The sequence below is a fragment of the Nyctibius grandis genome, chromosome 2, assembly GCF_013368605.1.
Source record: "Nyctibius grandis isolate bNycGra1 chromosome 2, bNycGra1.pri, whole genome shotgun sequence".
In the NCBI taxonomy this organism is placed as follows: Eukaryota; Metazoa; Chordata; class Aves; order Nyctibiiformes; family Nyctibiidae; genus Nyctibius; species Nyctibius grandis.
The window spans coordinates 58558855-58574533 of NC_090659.1; the positions used below are offsets into that span (position 1 = coordinate 58558855).

At 40.2% G+C, this 15679-nt stretch overlaps 1 protein-coding gene across 6 annotated transcripts in view; it reads left to right on the forward strand.

Moving 5' to 3' along the window:
- The first annotated feature begins 6208 nt into the window (after positions 1 to 6208).
- The window catches only part of ANKRD10 (ankyrin repeat domain 10), a 38215-nt gene continuing 28744 nt past the window's right edge, over positions 6209 to 15679 (forward strand). Inside the window, exons 1-2 of one of the 6 annotated variants that reach the window (XM_068425417.1) lie at positions 6209 to 6592; positions 12971 to 13123. In XM_068425417.1, coding sequence (XP_068281518.1) covers positions 6392 to 6592; positions 12971 to 13123 — 354 coding nt within the window. In that variant the 5' untranslated portion in view covers positions 6209 to 6391. Of the gene's footprint in view, positions 6593 to 12970; positions 13124 to 14169; positions 14416 to 15679 lie in introns of those variants that run through there. The other 5 variants (XM_068425411.1, XM_068425412.1, XM_068425413.1 and 2 more) reach the window with 5 other exon arrangements.

Genomic DNA, 15679 nt, shown 5'->3' on the forward strand with positions numbered 1-15679 from the left:
TAATGAAATCTTGGTTTGTCTTGCAACCCAACCCTAGTTTATTTAATAGTGAGATAGCTTTCTTCAGGGAAGGCTGTCAGAAATGGGGGATGGGAAAGGGAGAAGTTGGCTCTGGCTACAGCATGCAGCTGCTCTTTGCTACTTGCCTGCAATGGAGTGATACATCAGTAATTATTTGAAAGTCAGACAGATTCCCTGCTTTCCTTGCCAGATAAAACTCTGAGAACTGAGGACTGGAAAGGAGGATAAAGGACTTTGTTTACTGTTTTTCCACTCATGGCTTTTTTTCCATGTTAGCTGCTACTGCTGCTATTAATTTTCTGATCTTTGTGCCTTCAGAGGCCTCACATACTATGCAAACTTAGTTTTCCCACTTGAGCACTAATGCTTTTAAGTTTAATAAATTAAATTTTACAAAATGTTTCAGCTGTTTCTGCCAATAACTTCCATCTGAAAGAATAATGGTTATTTCCTATTCTGTTTTAGGAGTGATTGCAACAGAACACTTCACTGAAGAAAGGTGAAGATAGGAAAAAAGACAGATAAGAACAACATATTTCAGTGGTACACCACTCAGTTGTGGTTTAATTTAACCAAAAATAGGAAGTGAACGTAATCTTTGAACTAGTCCCTGAAAATGATGAGTCAGAGTCTATTTACACTAGGAAAATGATGGAAAGTTCCCACCATTGCTAAAATTAATTCATGGCATCTAACGAAATGTTTTCTTTTCATCACAGTTCACTGAGAGCTTCAGGGGGAAAAAAAATGATGAATAATGTTTGAATAAGTTTCTCCTTTCACAAAATCCCCCTCCAAGATTCTAGATAGGAAAACAAAATGAAGCACAAGTAGCTAGTATAATTCCCCACAGGCCCAGAACTGGATTCAGGCACAATATAGGAGGCAGACAGGAATTCTGTAACAACCGCCTACAAAGACAGGAGGTTTTATGGGATTCAGGACCAGACAAAATGTGAGGAACTCCTTATGTGACTGGGCACATCCATGCAAATGACATTTATGGAGGATTAATTTGTTGGAACGTATATGCCCAGTGCAGCCTAAGAAGCCTTCGGACGCCCAAGATACCTGTTAGCTCTATGCAGGCATGGCAAGAAGACATGTGGAAACTGATACCTTTCTGCAGCAGCCCCTGGCAACAGGGAAGAAGAATACTCTTGAGCATCTCAAATGGCAGTAAACATGTATGTACAGGCAAATAAACAGAGCCCTAAATGTTAACCAACGCAAGCTTGACACGGCAAGAATGGAAGGATTTGAATGAATTATGTATTTGATGGAATTCTATGGGGTTTTTTTAACAAAAAAAACATCCCTGACTTTGTTCTGTACATGTTATTATAAAATGCTCCATATCCAACCTGTCTGAAAAGAAAAAAGGGCAAATATAATTTATTTGTATCAGAATGGCACAGAGAAGAAGCTAAGTACATTACAATTATGTAAGCAAACAAATTCTTTTTCACAAAACACGGGTTTAAAATAATGTATTTACATTCTAAATTTATACTTGTTAGACTACTGAATATTCAAGAAGTCCTCATTTACAGACCATTTTCTTTCTCAGCCTTTAGCCAAAAGAAAACATAAAAGCACACTTAGCTAAAAGAAAACCAATCTCTTCTTGCATCCCGCTTTGCCTATAAACTCTTCTGTGTCTTTTTCTGTTTCTTTCTTAGGGGAAATTTAGTTCTCTGAAACGCCCCAACAAAACATGAAGTTTACCTCCTTGATCTGTCAGAAACAGAAACAAAGCTTCTCACTTCCCTTAAAAGACCAGGAATAGAACTGAAGACGAAATTAATGCAAATAGGCCTGCAAATAAATATTTTTTCAAATATACAAAAATGTGTGCTACTAAATTTAGTAGGTGAACTCTTCTGAGTCATAAAAAATCAGAAATGTACTTTTTGTGTAAACAATACTGTAAGCATCCTGTTTATAGCATTCCATTAAAGAATTTCAGTTTATAAAACATATTAAATGCTAAAATCTGTCTTCATACAAACCAGAAAATGCAAAGAACCTGAGAAGTTATGTATTACTTCTTCCCTTTTTTTCATAAAAGGTTGTAAATTATAGTTTAATCCATGACTGTCATTTTCCTGACGTACGCTATGTGTGAATGGACCGTAACAGTTGCTTTGTTTGTCAGGGAGCCCAAATCTATCATCCAGAAAGAAGTTAGAACGACATAACATATTTATATTATATGTATCTGATCTTTTTGGACTGCAAGATTGTTGAAAATATCTTCAAGACTTGTATTGTTCCATACAGAAGCTAACCATGACAATGATAGAGAAGTACAAAAGAAGGAATTATAATTTAATTGCAATGAAATGTTAAAAAAAGTTAAAACCAGAATTCCCACGTCCCCAGTTTCACAACATCTGACAGCAGTTGAAGAAAACATTTTTAACTAAAATTTAATTTAATTTAATTTAAAATTAACCAGCCTATAAAGCCCATTGCCAAAATATATTAAGGAAGTCAATGGAAAAGCAGAATATTAAACAATACATATTTTTATATTTATCTGGATAATGATTCACAATTTAAGAAACAGAGAGAGACAGATGTGACTCCCCAAGTCATATGCCAACTACAGACTGATTAAGGAATCAGTGTCGTATGGAGAGCACTGTGCTTGTCTATTTTGGAACTCTTGGTGTAGATCACTAGCAAGGAAATAAAAAAGGCTGACCTCATAACGAGGAATCTAGTCACAAAAATAAAGATACTAGGGTTCAGTTCCACGTGCAGAATTCCTGCACAGCATTGCTAAAGCCTCTTCCCTTCTCAGCATTCTGCTTCCCCCTTTCTATGAGGAATAACAGCACTTGTCTGTCTTGCAAGGGAGTGCTAGGAGGTATATAAAGACAGTGTCTATAAGGAAACGAGCTAGACCGCTGCCTTTATTTGGTATAGCAGTTTCTATATCCCAGTAAGAGATAAAAAACACATGCAAATCTTGAATATGAATCTTCTCAAGTTCAGGAAGATTTAATTCTTGTTCATCTTCACTATAACCCACATGTTTTTAACATTTATTGCTTTTTATGATAGTTATAAATATATGAGCAACTGTGTCAGCACTTACACACCACAGAGTAAGAAACACTGCCTGTTTTCAACATAAGAAACTGTATTCTTTCATACCAGCCATTCTGGTAATCACCATTTTTACAGCATAAATTGTGGTTTTGGGGATTTTTTTTTGTTTGGTTGGTTGAATTGTTTTTTTTTTTTTCCTTCAACTGTTCTATCATATGGGACCTTCATTATTTAATCCCAAAACGAAGCATACTGATGTAAAATGTTAGCATCTGCCTAGCTATATATGGGAAAAAAAAATCCACATAACCCAGAAACAGAAGTGCATATAGGATGATAAACTCTTAGAGCTTGTGGAAACAAAGGCCAGATCCATCATGAGATGAACGTTTTTGTAAGGTCAAGAATAAGGTATTGAACTGAAAGTTGCTGTAGCTGAAAGTACTCCCTCCCCTGGCCAAAGCATTTAGCTTTCCTGTGCTTCAGTGTCGCCATCTATAAAAGGGCTTATTTGTAATTCATCCTCCTCTACACGTTATTCTGAGATCTACAACTTGGCAGACTTGTAGAAACCTAAGTATTATTTTATTTTGGTGAAGATAAAATAATAGCTAGAGGATACAAATATTAGCTGCAGTAACTCCTAGTGTTGAAATTCCTCATCTGTATATTCATACCATAGTGTTGTATTTTTACCTCAAAGCACTCTGATTAATTGAGCCTTTTATCAGCACTCAGGACATTATTTTATTATTCTCATTTTGCAGATGAAAAAAGTAACAAAATAAGCCTCTATAGTTTAAATAAGGCCACAATGAAGAAGACAGTTAAGGTGAAAACAAAGGTTTCTGAAAGCAAGATTTCTATCTTTATATTCTCTGTCTTGATACTGCTATTAAAATATAACCACATATAGAGTTAATAAGTTTTATGAATTCATAGTTAAATACGATAGTTCTTGATACCAGAGTTTGCTGCTTGTTATTACTTGACTGAGAGCTGTATGTTATTACCTGACTGTCAAGATCAAAACAAAACTTTGACAACACAAGAAAGGTGTTTAGTTTTGCTATAATTTTTTACAGTCTAAATCCATTGTTTCTAGCTCAGGCCATCACTGTGATATTTTAAGGAAAATCTTAAGCCAGATCTGTTTGCTGTTGCAACAGCATTCTGGAAAGCACCTTCTCTACATGAGAGCAGTACAACCCAACCAAGCACCCACTCAGTATCAGCACATTTCCACAGTGAGTGAATTCCCTAATCACCTCACTGCAGACTAAAAAATTACCCCATATGCTGTATTTCTCTTCATTTTCTAAGATTTTACATATGTACAAAAAGACTATTTGCTACGGGAAGCATATGTCAAGAGGGCGTTTTATGATGCACTGTATTCCAGGATGCAGTTCTTTCTGCTTGCAGGTAGGTGTTTTTCTTCGTGTTGGAATTTTATCTCTGAGGACTGGCTATTGTACATACACAGTTTTAGCTAAGCCGAAATCCGAAGAAGCCAAATAAATGTGAGGAACGCCTATGGAACCACAATACATACTTGCTGCGAGTAGTATATAAAAGCATGACTAGGGAGAATTTCAGCAAAAACTGAAAACATTGATATGTTAGCCCAAGAGTCCAGAGTTTCACCTCCAAAGAATAAAAAAAGCTATTTTAAAAAACAAAAAACCTACCATCTTTATATCTTTAACTACTATTCAATCAGAAAAGTAATTAAAAAATCAATTTAAATCAAATAAATTATTTCAGATACTAGTTTCTACCCACCACAATAAAAAACACACATTTCTCATGCACAAAATCTGATCCAAAAAAATAGTTACGAATGTTTTATTTTTCCTGAGAAATCAGGACTCCTATATCAACCAAAAGGTATTTCACAATACCTTAATGATCAGTTTAACCTGATGTTAAAGAAAAGCCTTTAAATTGCCTCAGTCTCCTGGTACTTTTAACAGAAATTACTTTGTACTATCCTTGCCCCTGAACATAATTCCCAGCTTGCATCGCTTAATAGTGTATATTGAAAAAAAGAGTATCTCTTGATTTTGGGGGGCAGATGAATTTATGCAAACACACTACCATCAATTTATGCAAACACATTACCATCCATTTAATTTTACTATTATCAGAAAAGTAGTTCAGAAATACTTTTCATAGAAAATAATTAGGGATAACCAACAGAAGTTTCCTAAAGGTTCTGTGGAGGCATTACTCATGGATCGGCTTCTAGTTGCAATCAAGAATTTGGCATTACCATTTTAATCAGACACTAACAAGGTTATCCTTTGGTTTGCAATCCACTGTGCAGCACAAACCCGTAGGGATCTCCCCAGTGCTGAGGGGCACGGACGTTGGCCTGAAAGCACTGACGTGGTGTACGGAAACAGCTGAATATTCAGATACTCGGTCAGGGTCCCAAGCAAAGCAGCACATCACACCCGCGAACAGTCCCTTTGAGAGGAGGGGGCCCTGCGCGGTGAACAGGATTACTCGAGGTATGGAAGAGGGCTGCACGAGGTATGCTTTGTTTCCACCCAGTCTGCTTCCCTGTGTGCTCTAACACAGACAAACACCCTCTCCCCGTAACCACGGCTGCTAACCGCACAAGCGCTCGGGCCAACCGGGCGCGTCCCCGAGGAAGGCCCGTTCCGCTCCGCACAGCGAAGGCCCAGCAACGCTCGCCACGCTCCGCGCGCCGCCGCAGATTTCACTTGCGCGGGGCCGGGTCGGGGGCGGAGAAGCGGAAACACGGACCGTTCCTCTCGCCCCGCGGCGCAGGGAGAGCTAAAAACCACCGCCGCGCCGGCCGGCTTTCCCCGCCGAGCCCGGAGGCGCCGTTCCTCTCTGCCGGCACGCCGGGCTCCAGGAGGCCGCTGCCGCCCTGCCCCGGAGGCTGCTGCCGAACCAGCCTCCTCAGGCGGCGGCGGCTACAGCCCTCCCGCCTCCAGCAACAGTAAACACGGGCGGCGGAGAGATGCCGACCGCGCGCCTGCTCCGCTGCTGCTCCCCCCTTCCCCCGCCGCACCGCCCCGAGGGGCGCCCGGCCCCGCCCGCGAGGGGCGGAGCGGCGCGCGCGGCCCCACCCCGCTCCCTTTGTGCTCGGGCAGCTCGCAGCAGCCGCAGTCGCTGCCGCCGCCGCCGCTTCCAACGGGGACAGCCAGCGCGCCTGCACGCCCGCCCGCTCGCTTCTTCTCTCCCCCCCCCCCTCTCCTTCCTATTCCCCCTCCCCTCGTCCCTGCCGCCGCCACCCCTCTCGCTGTTCTCTCCCTGCCCTTCCCGCTCGCCCGCCATGTCGCTGGGAGCCGGCCCCGAGGCGGGTTTCTCCAGCGAGGAGCTGCTGACCCTGCGCTTCCCACTCCACCGCGCCTGCCGCGACGGGGACCTGCCCGCCTTGTGCGCGCTGCTCCAGAGCTCGCCCCGCTCCGACTTGGCGGCCGAGGACTCCTTCTACGGCTGGACGCCCATCCATTGGGCCGCGCACTTCGGCAAGGTGGGGCCTGCCTCGGCCGGCAGAGCGAGGGCGGCGACGGGGGCGGGGGTGAAGGGGAACGAGGGCGCCGGTCCCGCTCGGGCGCAACGCGGCGCCATCTTGGCCCCTTGCGCGCGCTCTGCCGGGCGGCGCCCGCCGCGCCCCCCCTCCGCCTGCCGCTCGTTTCTCTCAGGGGATCGGGCGGGCAGAGCCGTGGCGCTTGGCTTCTTCCCTGCCCCGCGGGCAGCGAGGCGGGGGTGGGGCGGATCACGGGGCTGGTAGCACCTGCCGTCCCCGAATCATTCATCCCCTTCCCGCCGGCGGCGGCGGGAGCGGCCCCGTTTTTCGCTGCTTTCCCGGCAAGCTGGCTGACAGAGGCGGCCCTGGGTCTCGCAGCCGGGCTTTGAAAAGGCGCCCGGGTCACCGGCCGGCACAGGGCGGCGGGAGACAGTGGGGAGGAGGAGGAGGAGGGGCGGGGGGCTCCTCCCACGCTGACCCCCTCCGGACCGGTCGGCCGGGGCAAGAGGGACGGCCGTGGCGGCGACCCCTTCCACGCTTCCCGACTAACCCGCCCTCTCGTCAAGCTTCATGCTTTGTCTGCGGAGTCTAGTCATGGTCCTTACCGTCCTCAGACTCCACACCTGGAGACTGTTTTGTTGTGGTGTCTGTGTTATGACTACCGGCTCGTTAGGAGTTTGGGAAGAAGATGCTTGTGCTTGTCAAGGACTCTGTTCCCTTCAGTATGAAAAACAAACTGTGCTTTGTACGCACGCAGATGCGAGTATGGAATTGGCCGCGTTGGCATTGTTGCAATGCAGCAAAGATGAAGACATAAGTAGCTACGCCATGGTTCTTAGCTGCGCCAGGGGAGGTTCAGACTGGACATCAGGAAGCATTTCTTTACCGAGAGAGTGGTCGAACACTGGAACAGGCTTCCTAAGGAAGTGATCAATGCCCCAAGGCTGTCAGGGTTTGAGCAGCATTTGGGCAATACCCTTAACAACATGGCTTAACTGTTAGTCAGCCCTGAATTGGTCAGGGAGTTGGAATAGATGATGGTTGTAGGTCCCTTCCTGCTGAATTAGTCTAGTCTATTCTGTTCCTGAAACTTCTGCCTTTAGCTCCTTTTGAACCTTAAGTATGAAAAAATACAGTGATCTTTATAAGCTGACAGGTAGTGTTTGAAGCCATGCTATATGAGAATCCTAGTACTATTTTCAAAATAAATGTGTTTACAGTCTCCTTTGTTGGATTGACAAACTCAAAAATGGGAATTAACAGCTATTTAGGAAATGGGCAAATGGGAAAAATCGCCCAGATATTTCTAAAGTGCCTTTTTTCTCTGACTTGTCTCTAACTCCAAATCTTAAGCTGAGTGGTATCTTAATTTATTGATGTTATGTAGGCCTTTCCTGTTTCTACTGCGGTGAGTGTTGCAGCCTATGCAGAATTACAGCCTGGAGGGTTGGGGTTGGTTTTTTTTCTCCACCCCATTGATTTGTCTGGTTTTGGATTTTGAGGGGCTTTTGTTCTTGTTCTCCCTCCCATTTCCAGTATATTTCTATTTATTGATAGTGTGCTGGAGGAGAAAAATGAATGTACGTAGGCAGTTGTCATGGTTTATAAAAGCATGTTAAGAGATGGTTTCTATATGTTAAGTGACTTTATCTGCAGTGCTTGTTTCAGAAACATTTTAGAAACATAGCTGAGTAGTCCTCCAGTCTTTAAAAAAAAAAAACAAACCCCAAAACACAAGTACAAACAAACAAAAAAAACCCCAAACCCACAAAACCCAAAACCTAAAGCAGCCTTTTATTTGTCCAGAAAGCTAATCTGTGCTTTGGGGGGAAAAAAAGTGGAGTGCCTTAAATGTTATCATGAAGTACGCTTATAGAAAATGTGAAGGTACTAAATTGGTGTTAGTGTCTTCTGTTTCCTTTTTCCATCTCATGAGAATATATCTTTGGTACATGCTTGTGGCAGTCTTGCTTTTGTCTTGGAAGTGTGTGTGTGGTGGTTAGTTTTTTCCTTTAAGCATCTTGAGCTTTCTACTAGCTACGTACGCTAGGTTACGTGAGTTTTTGCGTACGTTCTAGTTTCTGTTGAAGAGACTCTTGCAGAAACAGCTAACAAAGGGAACAAGTCAGTCTGCAGGATACTGTGTTTATATTTGCCATGTTCATTCTTAGGTATCAGCAAAATTTGATACATGGTGGTGGTGTTGAATATAAGGGGGAAAAAATCTGGCAAGTGAAAAGAGACTTGCAAAGATGACATAGGCTATAAATGGGTTTTGTACAACTTGGCATATATGTACTTTCCTAAAAGCCTCGTGACAAGGTCTAAGCAATTTCAATTTATGGAAGTTTTCTGCATGTTTTATAGTCTTGTTAGGTAATGTTCCTTTCTCTGAGCCAGAGACTATACAACACCCTTGAAAAAGTTACAGTAATGTAATTGGATCCCAAACTCAACTGACTTCATGTTTGTGTGGCATAGTTATACTTTTACCTTTCACCAGTTAATAGATGGTTGCCAGCAGTGAAACAATAGCTGCTCTTAATGGACATTCATATGCATGTCTTATGTTCTTATTTATATTTTTTTTTTCCAAATTCAGATTAATCAAAACTTCAAATGGAGAGTTCTTCTATTTCTCAAAGTATCAGAGTTTTAAAATATTAATTTTTGAAATGTTCATTAGTAGTTACTGAAAAAGACTCTTCCACTTCACTACTTTGTTTTTCTAGATTTTGTGGGATTTTCACTCATTTGTTTTTCTTTTCCTGAAAGAAATTAAATGGTGACAGAACTTCATGGCTGTCCTGATATAGGACCATTTGGCAGCGTGGTCTATCAGATATGTATTGCTTCCACCTACAACTCTGAAAGAGGCTGAAATGCCAAAACTGATCTAATTTCTTTTGGAAGAAGGAGCAACTTGTGAGCAGTGAAATCTACAACAGTTCATACACATACACATGCACGTGCATGCACACACAGCATCAGTCTGGGGTTGGTGAACTTTAGCTGTATTGAGATGTTGCTTTCCCTTTACCTGTTGCACAATTTGCACATAGAAGAAAGGCCTCATATCAAAGGACAGTACAAAGTCATTTTACAATGCAGGACTACATTCTTGCACGCAGTCGTAGATGTGCTGCAGTAAAGGAGCAGCCACAGTCAGGTTCTGTTAGAAAGGCGTATGTGAAAGAGGAAAGGGTTTTTTTTGGGGGGGGTGGGGGGGGAATACTGATCTAATACTAGCACTGATAAAAATAGAGTATGTTAAGACTAAAAATGAAAATACAGTATTTCTGAATAGCTTGTGCTGAATCACAGTTTTACAGCTTGCAAGTAATAAATAAAATACCAGCAAAGTCAATTGAAAATGACTGGTTGTAATATCTGGAGTTCTAATGGCAGTATGGACCTCCTTTTAGAGATAGTAGCAAGTCCAAATTTAGTTGCTGTGTAGAGTATCTGTGGTGGAGTTTGTATTTTCAGGATATTTCCTGACTGCAGAGAGCTGCTCATACCCTAAGATGTAAATTAATTCCTGTTAGAGTTGCTGTATTCCAATTAGAGTTAATTATGTAGTGCCCTAAATTACCCTGTCATTCTGTAGATTTCTGAGAAGGTGGGTCATAACGTACAATTGTTAACAATCTAAAAAGCTACCAGAGAGGTAGAAAATGAAGGGCTTGCAAAAAAAAAAAATGAAGTTGCTGTTAATTCACTTCGTCTTATACTAACCTGAATTTCATTTTTCTTTTTAACCACTTGCATGTGTATTTTTATTTTCTCTGACCACATCTATTTGCTCATATTATTCTCCTACTTTTATTTTTGCCATTTGACTGTTTACATTATAGGAAGCAGAATAGTAGCAAGTACATTCTGTTTCTTTTGGAACAGAAGTAATACAGATAAAAATGCCTGTGTCTTCCTCGGTATTTTGCCAGTGTTGTGGCCTGTGTGGAGGCGTGTCTTTCTTCATTAAATCAGTTTAACCTCTGCTTTAGATATAACAATACAGTGGAAAATATCTTCTAAAAGGTTATTTAATGAAAGTGGACTTGTATGTCCTGATCTCAAGCGTAAATAAAGTGAGGTGGTGTTTTTTGTTATGTTCACTTTTCCTGTCCACAGAAGTAATTTACCTCATTCTTCCATAATCTTGGAAGAAGCAGGTTTTTCTGACAGCCATGATGCAGAAGGCTCATGCCTCAGCTTTCAATGGGCTGAAACGTTATCTTCGTTGTTAAAACCCTGTAAGAGATAATGAAGGAAAAAAAAATGCCACACAAGAAAAAACGACATTTAAACATGAAGTTCTATAGATAATCATGACATGTAGCCATCTTATAAAGCAGATTTAAGCAGTGCAAGATGATGCTAGTGAACCAATTCCAATGTGTTTTCCCTTTTGATCGATGGGCTGTAATGCCTGTCTAGTTATGGAAATACTTTCAGCTCAGTTTCTGTGCAGGAAATAATATTCTTTCCTGAAGTTGTAATGCTTGTCTGAAAGTGTTTTCAAATTAATTCTGTTAAAAGTCTATTGTTTTAAAAACTGGCTGAACTTTATTATTTTTGTTTGCAGTTATAGTAGAGGAACTTCTCGGTGTAGCTGGAGTGATTTTCCATCACAATGCTTATTAATAATTACAGTGTTACAATTATTAATAATTATTAAGGGTTAACAGCAATATTAGGAGTGCTAGCATGTGAACACCAAGGCAAGTCTCTATTAGCAAATACAAAATGTATTTGGGTAGTTTAGCATTAGAATTATAAATTTCCCTACACCATTTTTTAATGTAATTTTTTTTTTTTTTAATTAAAAGTACTTGTTTGATTTTGAAAAGGTACTTTTTCTGTGGTAGTGTTGAGGTTTACGGCGTTAGATTCATTAATAGAGCAATATTTCAGTTACCCTCACCCTTACACCTTTACTTCATGTAATTAGTGACTTTGAGAGCACATGTGTCTAGTGTCAAGTCCATTACAGTCTAAAAAAGTATTTTGGTATATCCTAAAGGGTAAGGTACATATGTGTTTGCTTGAACTATACAGGGGGAGGAAACAATTGAATTTCAAAATATATTTGCAAAGCTGATGTAAAATACTTTTTTTTTGGTACTTTTATCTCATTTATGTAATTCATCAAAATCAGGAATTTACAGGTTTAAAAAAAGAGAGAGACTGACGTACAGTAGTGGAGAATAACATTGGAATCATGATGTTTATGCTTCTATCTGTAATCAAGCTGCCAGCTGACTTTCTTATGCTTTTTGGATGGCTCCTTTATGAACAGATGATTCCATAGCTGTGGTATGGCTGACAAACATTTTTTTTAACTGTGAGAGACTGACCAGTAGATTTTAGGTGAACCAATGCCCCGAGTCAGTGTGGTGGTTTTTTATTTTGCTGTTGCATGTGTGTGTGGTGGAGTTTGTTTTCTAACCACAGTAAATGGAAGCTATTTATTTTAGCATAGTGCATTCCTTTTCCTATCAACAAAAAGACAATGTTACTGTGTGACAGGAAAGGAGCATTTTTTTTGACTATTTTTGAAAGTTGAGGTCATCGTGGCTGGCTGTGGTTTGCTTAGCTTCTACAAATGTGATGTTATGAAAATTTAAAAATAGCAGCTGGATATCTGACGCTTCTGGTTAGTATGATGGGAAAATAAAAGTCAGAATATAGTGTGACAAAATGCTGCAATTTTTAAAACAAAGAGCTTTTCTTTCTTGGTATTTCCACAATTGCAACCTATTTTGTTTTTAACAGGTCTTCAGCTGTAATAACAGGAAAATCGTGAAAATAATCTATTCTTTTTATAGATTTAGCATAGTGTTAACAGTATTAGTTTTCGTTAGTAATCTGCTTCTGTCACTCTAGGAAAACAGTAAAGAAATTTAAAATCTTGTGTTTTTCTGATTGACCTTCCTCTAAACTCTCCTGAGAATACATCTATGTATTTCCTGACAACACTCTTGTTTGACAAACATTATCTGATAATGCCTTAGTATCATGTTTGCAGCTTTGCTGGATCAGAACTCTTTTTTCTTCCTGACAAAAGTGAACCAAATAGCTCTTGTAGTCAGCTCTGAGGTATTTACGCTCTCTTTTCCCCATCCTGAAAATAAACGTTGGAATTCAGTTTTGGGGGTAAGAATTAAGTACTTTTCAGGTATGGCCTATGGCCAGAGAAGGGGGGAGTATAGGGAGGAGGGGGAAAATCCACATGTTCATGTTCTGTCTTGTTTTGTATCCATATAGTTTCACTAGTATGTTTAGCTTTTCTAGGTTTTATGTATTTATTTAGCACATGCTAATTGTCATAGCACATCTGTGTAACGTTTTTGGTTTTATTCCCTCATGTCTTTAAAGCTGGAGTGCCTAATGCAGTTAGTAAGAGCTGGAGCTTCTGTAAATGCCAGTACAACACGTTTTGCTCAAACACCAGCCCACATTGCTGCTTTTGGAGGACATCCACAGTGCCTGAATTGGTTGATTCAAGTGGGGGCCAACATAAACAAACAGGTATGGATTCACACATATCTCATGTCTACATATGGTTTTGGAAGGAGTCTTTTGGTCCCTTTTTACTACATGTATGATCCTTACATTCTTGTACAGATACGTTCTTTTTAACATTAACTGAAGTCAGATGACTTTATTATCAGTTATAGGCCTTTTTCATTATAGTAGAGATAGGACTATTAAATGTCCTTTAAGCCACTAAAGGTTTGGAGAACATTTGTTTTAGGAATTTACATCTTGCTACTTATTGAACAAAATAGTGTGCTGCTCTGGTGTTGGCGGCATTAGTAAGTACTCTGGTATTGTAATGCCTTTTTGGGGGAGAGAGAAAAGACTTTGTGAGGAGCATCTTATTAAATGTGTTAAGAATTGACAAAATCACCATTACCTACAGAACCATGAGACCTTTGTGGTACTTCATGATTTAGTCAGCTAGTAAGGTCTGCCTTGGTTTATTTTAAGGTGCATCTTGTTTCCTTCTTAGATTATTTCCAAAGCTTTTCTAGTAACTTCCTGCAAATAGATTAGCAACATGTACTTTACTAACAAAGAATGAATGGGTGATTTATTTTTTTTAATTTGTTTTAAAATAATTTTCCATTATTTCTACTGTGAGTATGATAATGATTTATTTAGTAGCAGAGTGTGCATTAGTGTAGCAAAATTCCTGTAAAGGACTGTTGTACTATGGTACAGTAACAGAATTGAGTGCTTAAAACTATCACGCTTTTGGAGCAAATGTTTGCAGTACTGAATGGATCCATTATGTATGCTGGGCATACGTAATGTGTTCCTTTATAACAGTACTCAAAATTATTATTTATAATATTCTATGAGAATAATTAATACTGCAGCATATGTATTTATTAAAAGCTGTAGTATGGCACAGCATCTGTAAAATGTCTGGTCTGTTAAATCTTGCATCATACTCTTCTTAAAATATTTAATGGCCAGACTGTGTTTTATATGTAGTAGAGTTAAACTAAGTCTGCTGAAGAACTTGAACATTTGCATTTCTAGAGTTTGGTTCTTTCTTTTTTATTAAGCTATACAAAAATAAGAAATGGGGAAGTTTGTGTTGAGTTTTCAGAAAAGAAGGCTGGTGCATTGGGAACAGCTGTGAGACACCAGGAGAATTGTAGAAACAATGAAGGTGACTGGATGCAGAGGCTATAGATCGCATCTTCTCCATGATACCTGACAAAAGTAACTTATGCAATAAGTTATTGCTGCATAGTGGTAGAATCTTCAGAAGAGAAAATACAAGAACTATAAATGCATCTGGAGACCAGGTAAGAATGTAAAGAAATGGTGATTAGAGAGGAAAAATGGCATGCACAGAATAAAGATGTACAAATATCTGCTAAATGAGAAGAGAAGAATGAATGAAAATGAATGAATGAGAAGAATGAAAGTTTCCAACTATGAGGATAAAGAGAAGAACAGACCAGTGAGGTTGAAATGGAGTTGAAGAACAAGCTTGCTGTCCTGGAACGTGATGGGGGAAAAAAAATCACATCTAGTGAGTGAGGTTATAGCAAAGAAGAAAGTAGCAGCTAACCCCCAAAAGAAGAGAAGAGTGCAGAGAGATCTCTCCATGAGCTGAGGGCAACATGCAGATGACTGTAAAGGAAAGCAGAAGGCAGTATAATACACAGTTAAAAGTAGGCAGGAAATTCACTCCAGCTTAAAGAAGTCACCAAGACTAGCCAGTGACTCAGGAGTCTTTATAAATTGTTGGCTTGTCACTAGAGCAAATCCAAATAATAGATCTGTAGTCCTCCACAGGAGAACAAGTACTGTGGTTCTCCAGTTTTCAGAGTGGTGATAGTGTCCTGTAGACTTCTCAGGGCAGGTTTAGGTATTGATAGGCAAAGGACACTAATATAGATGGTACTGAGAGTTGACACTGTGGAAGCCTTGTATGTTTTTAATGGTAGGCCCAAGTTACACTTGAATGCAATAACTTTTTTTTGCACCCGCAAAATATTAATTGAACATAGAGAAGAGGTATTTTAGATTTGGTTTGATGATAAAATAAGAAGATAGCTCTGGTTAATTAGAATGGTGGTAGAAAAAAAAAGTCTCTTTGGTTCTTTGTTAGGATGCAGCTGGTCAGTCACACTAGTTTCATATGCATGAGCATTGAAATCTGGACAGTGTACCGTGGTGATACCTATAGCAGCAAACTCATCCCACGGATATGTGGAATGTTTCATACATGGCTGTGTAAAGCATAGTTAGTGCATGCTTTGCTCTCCCCAGTTGCTTCCAGCTGTTTATTGAATTGCAGTCAAATTCTACTATTCTTGTTTGATTTGAACTGCTTAATAAATGATCTTGGTTCCTTATGTAACTTCCAAGCACTTTCAGGTGATCATCTAGGGCTTCCACCCACACTTTGGAGCTTTTGGAGCACTATTTCCTGATGTGTATTTTGTTTATTCCTTCCAGCTCGCTGACTGATGCTGTACTTCAGACAGACATAGTCACTGGCTAATGCTTGTATGAGGACAAGTGTTCCATGGACAATGGATACAAAACACATGCTGAGAA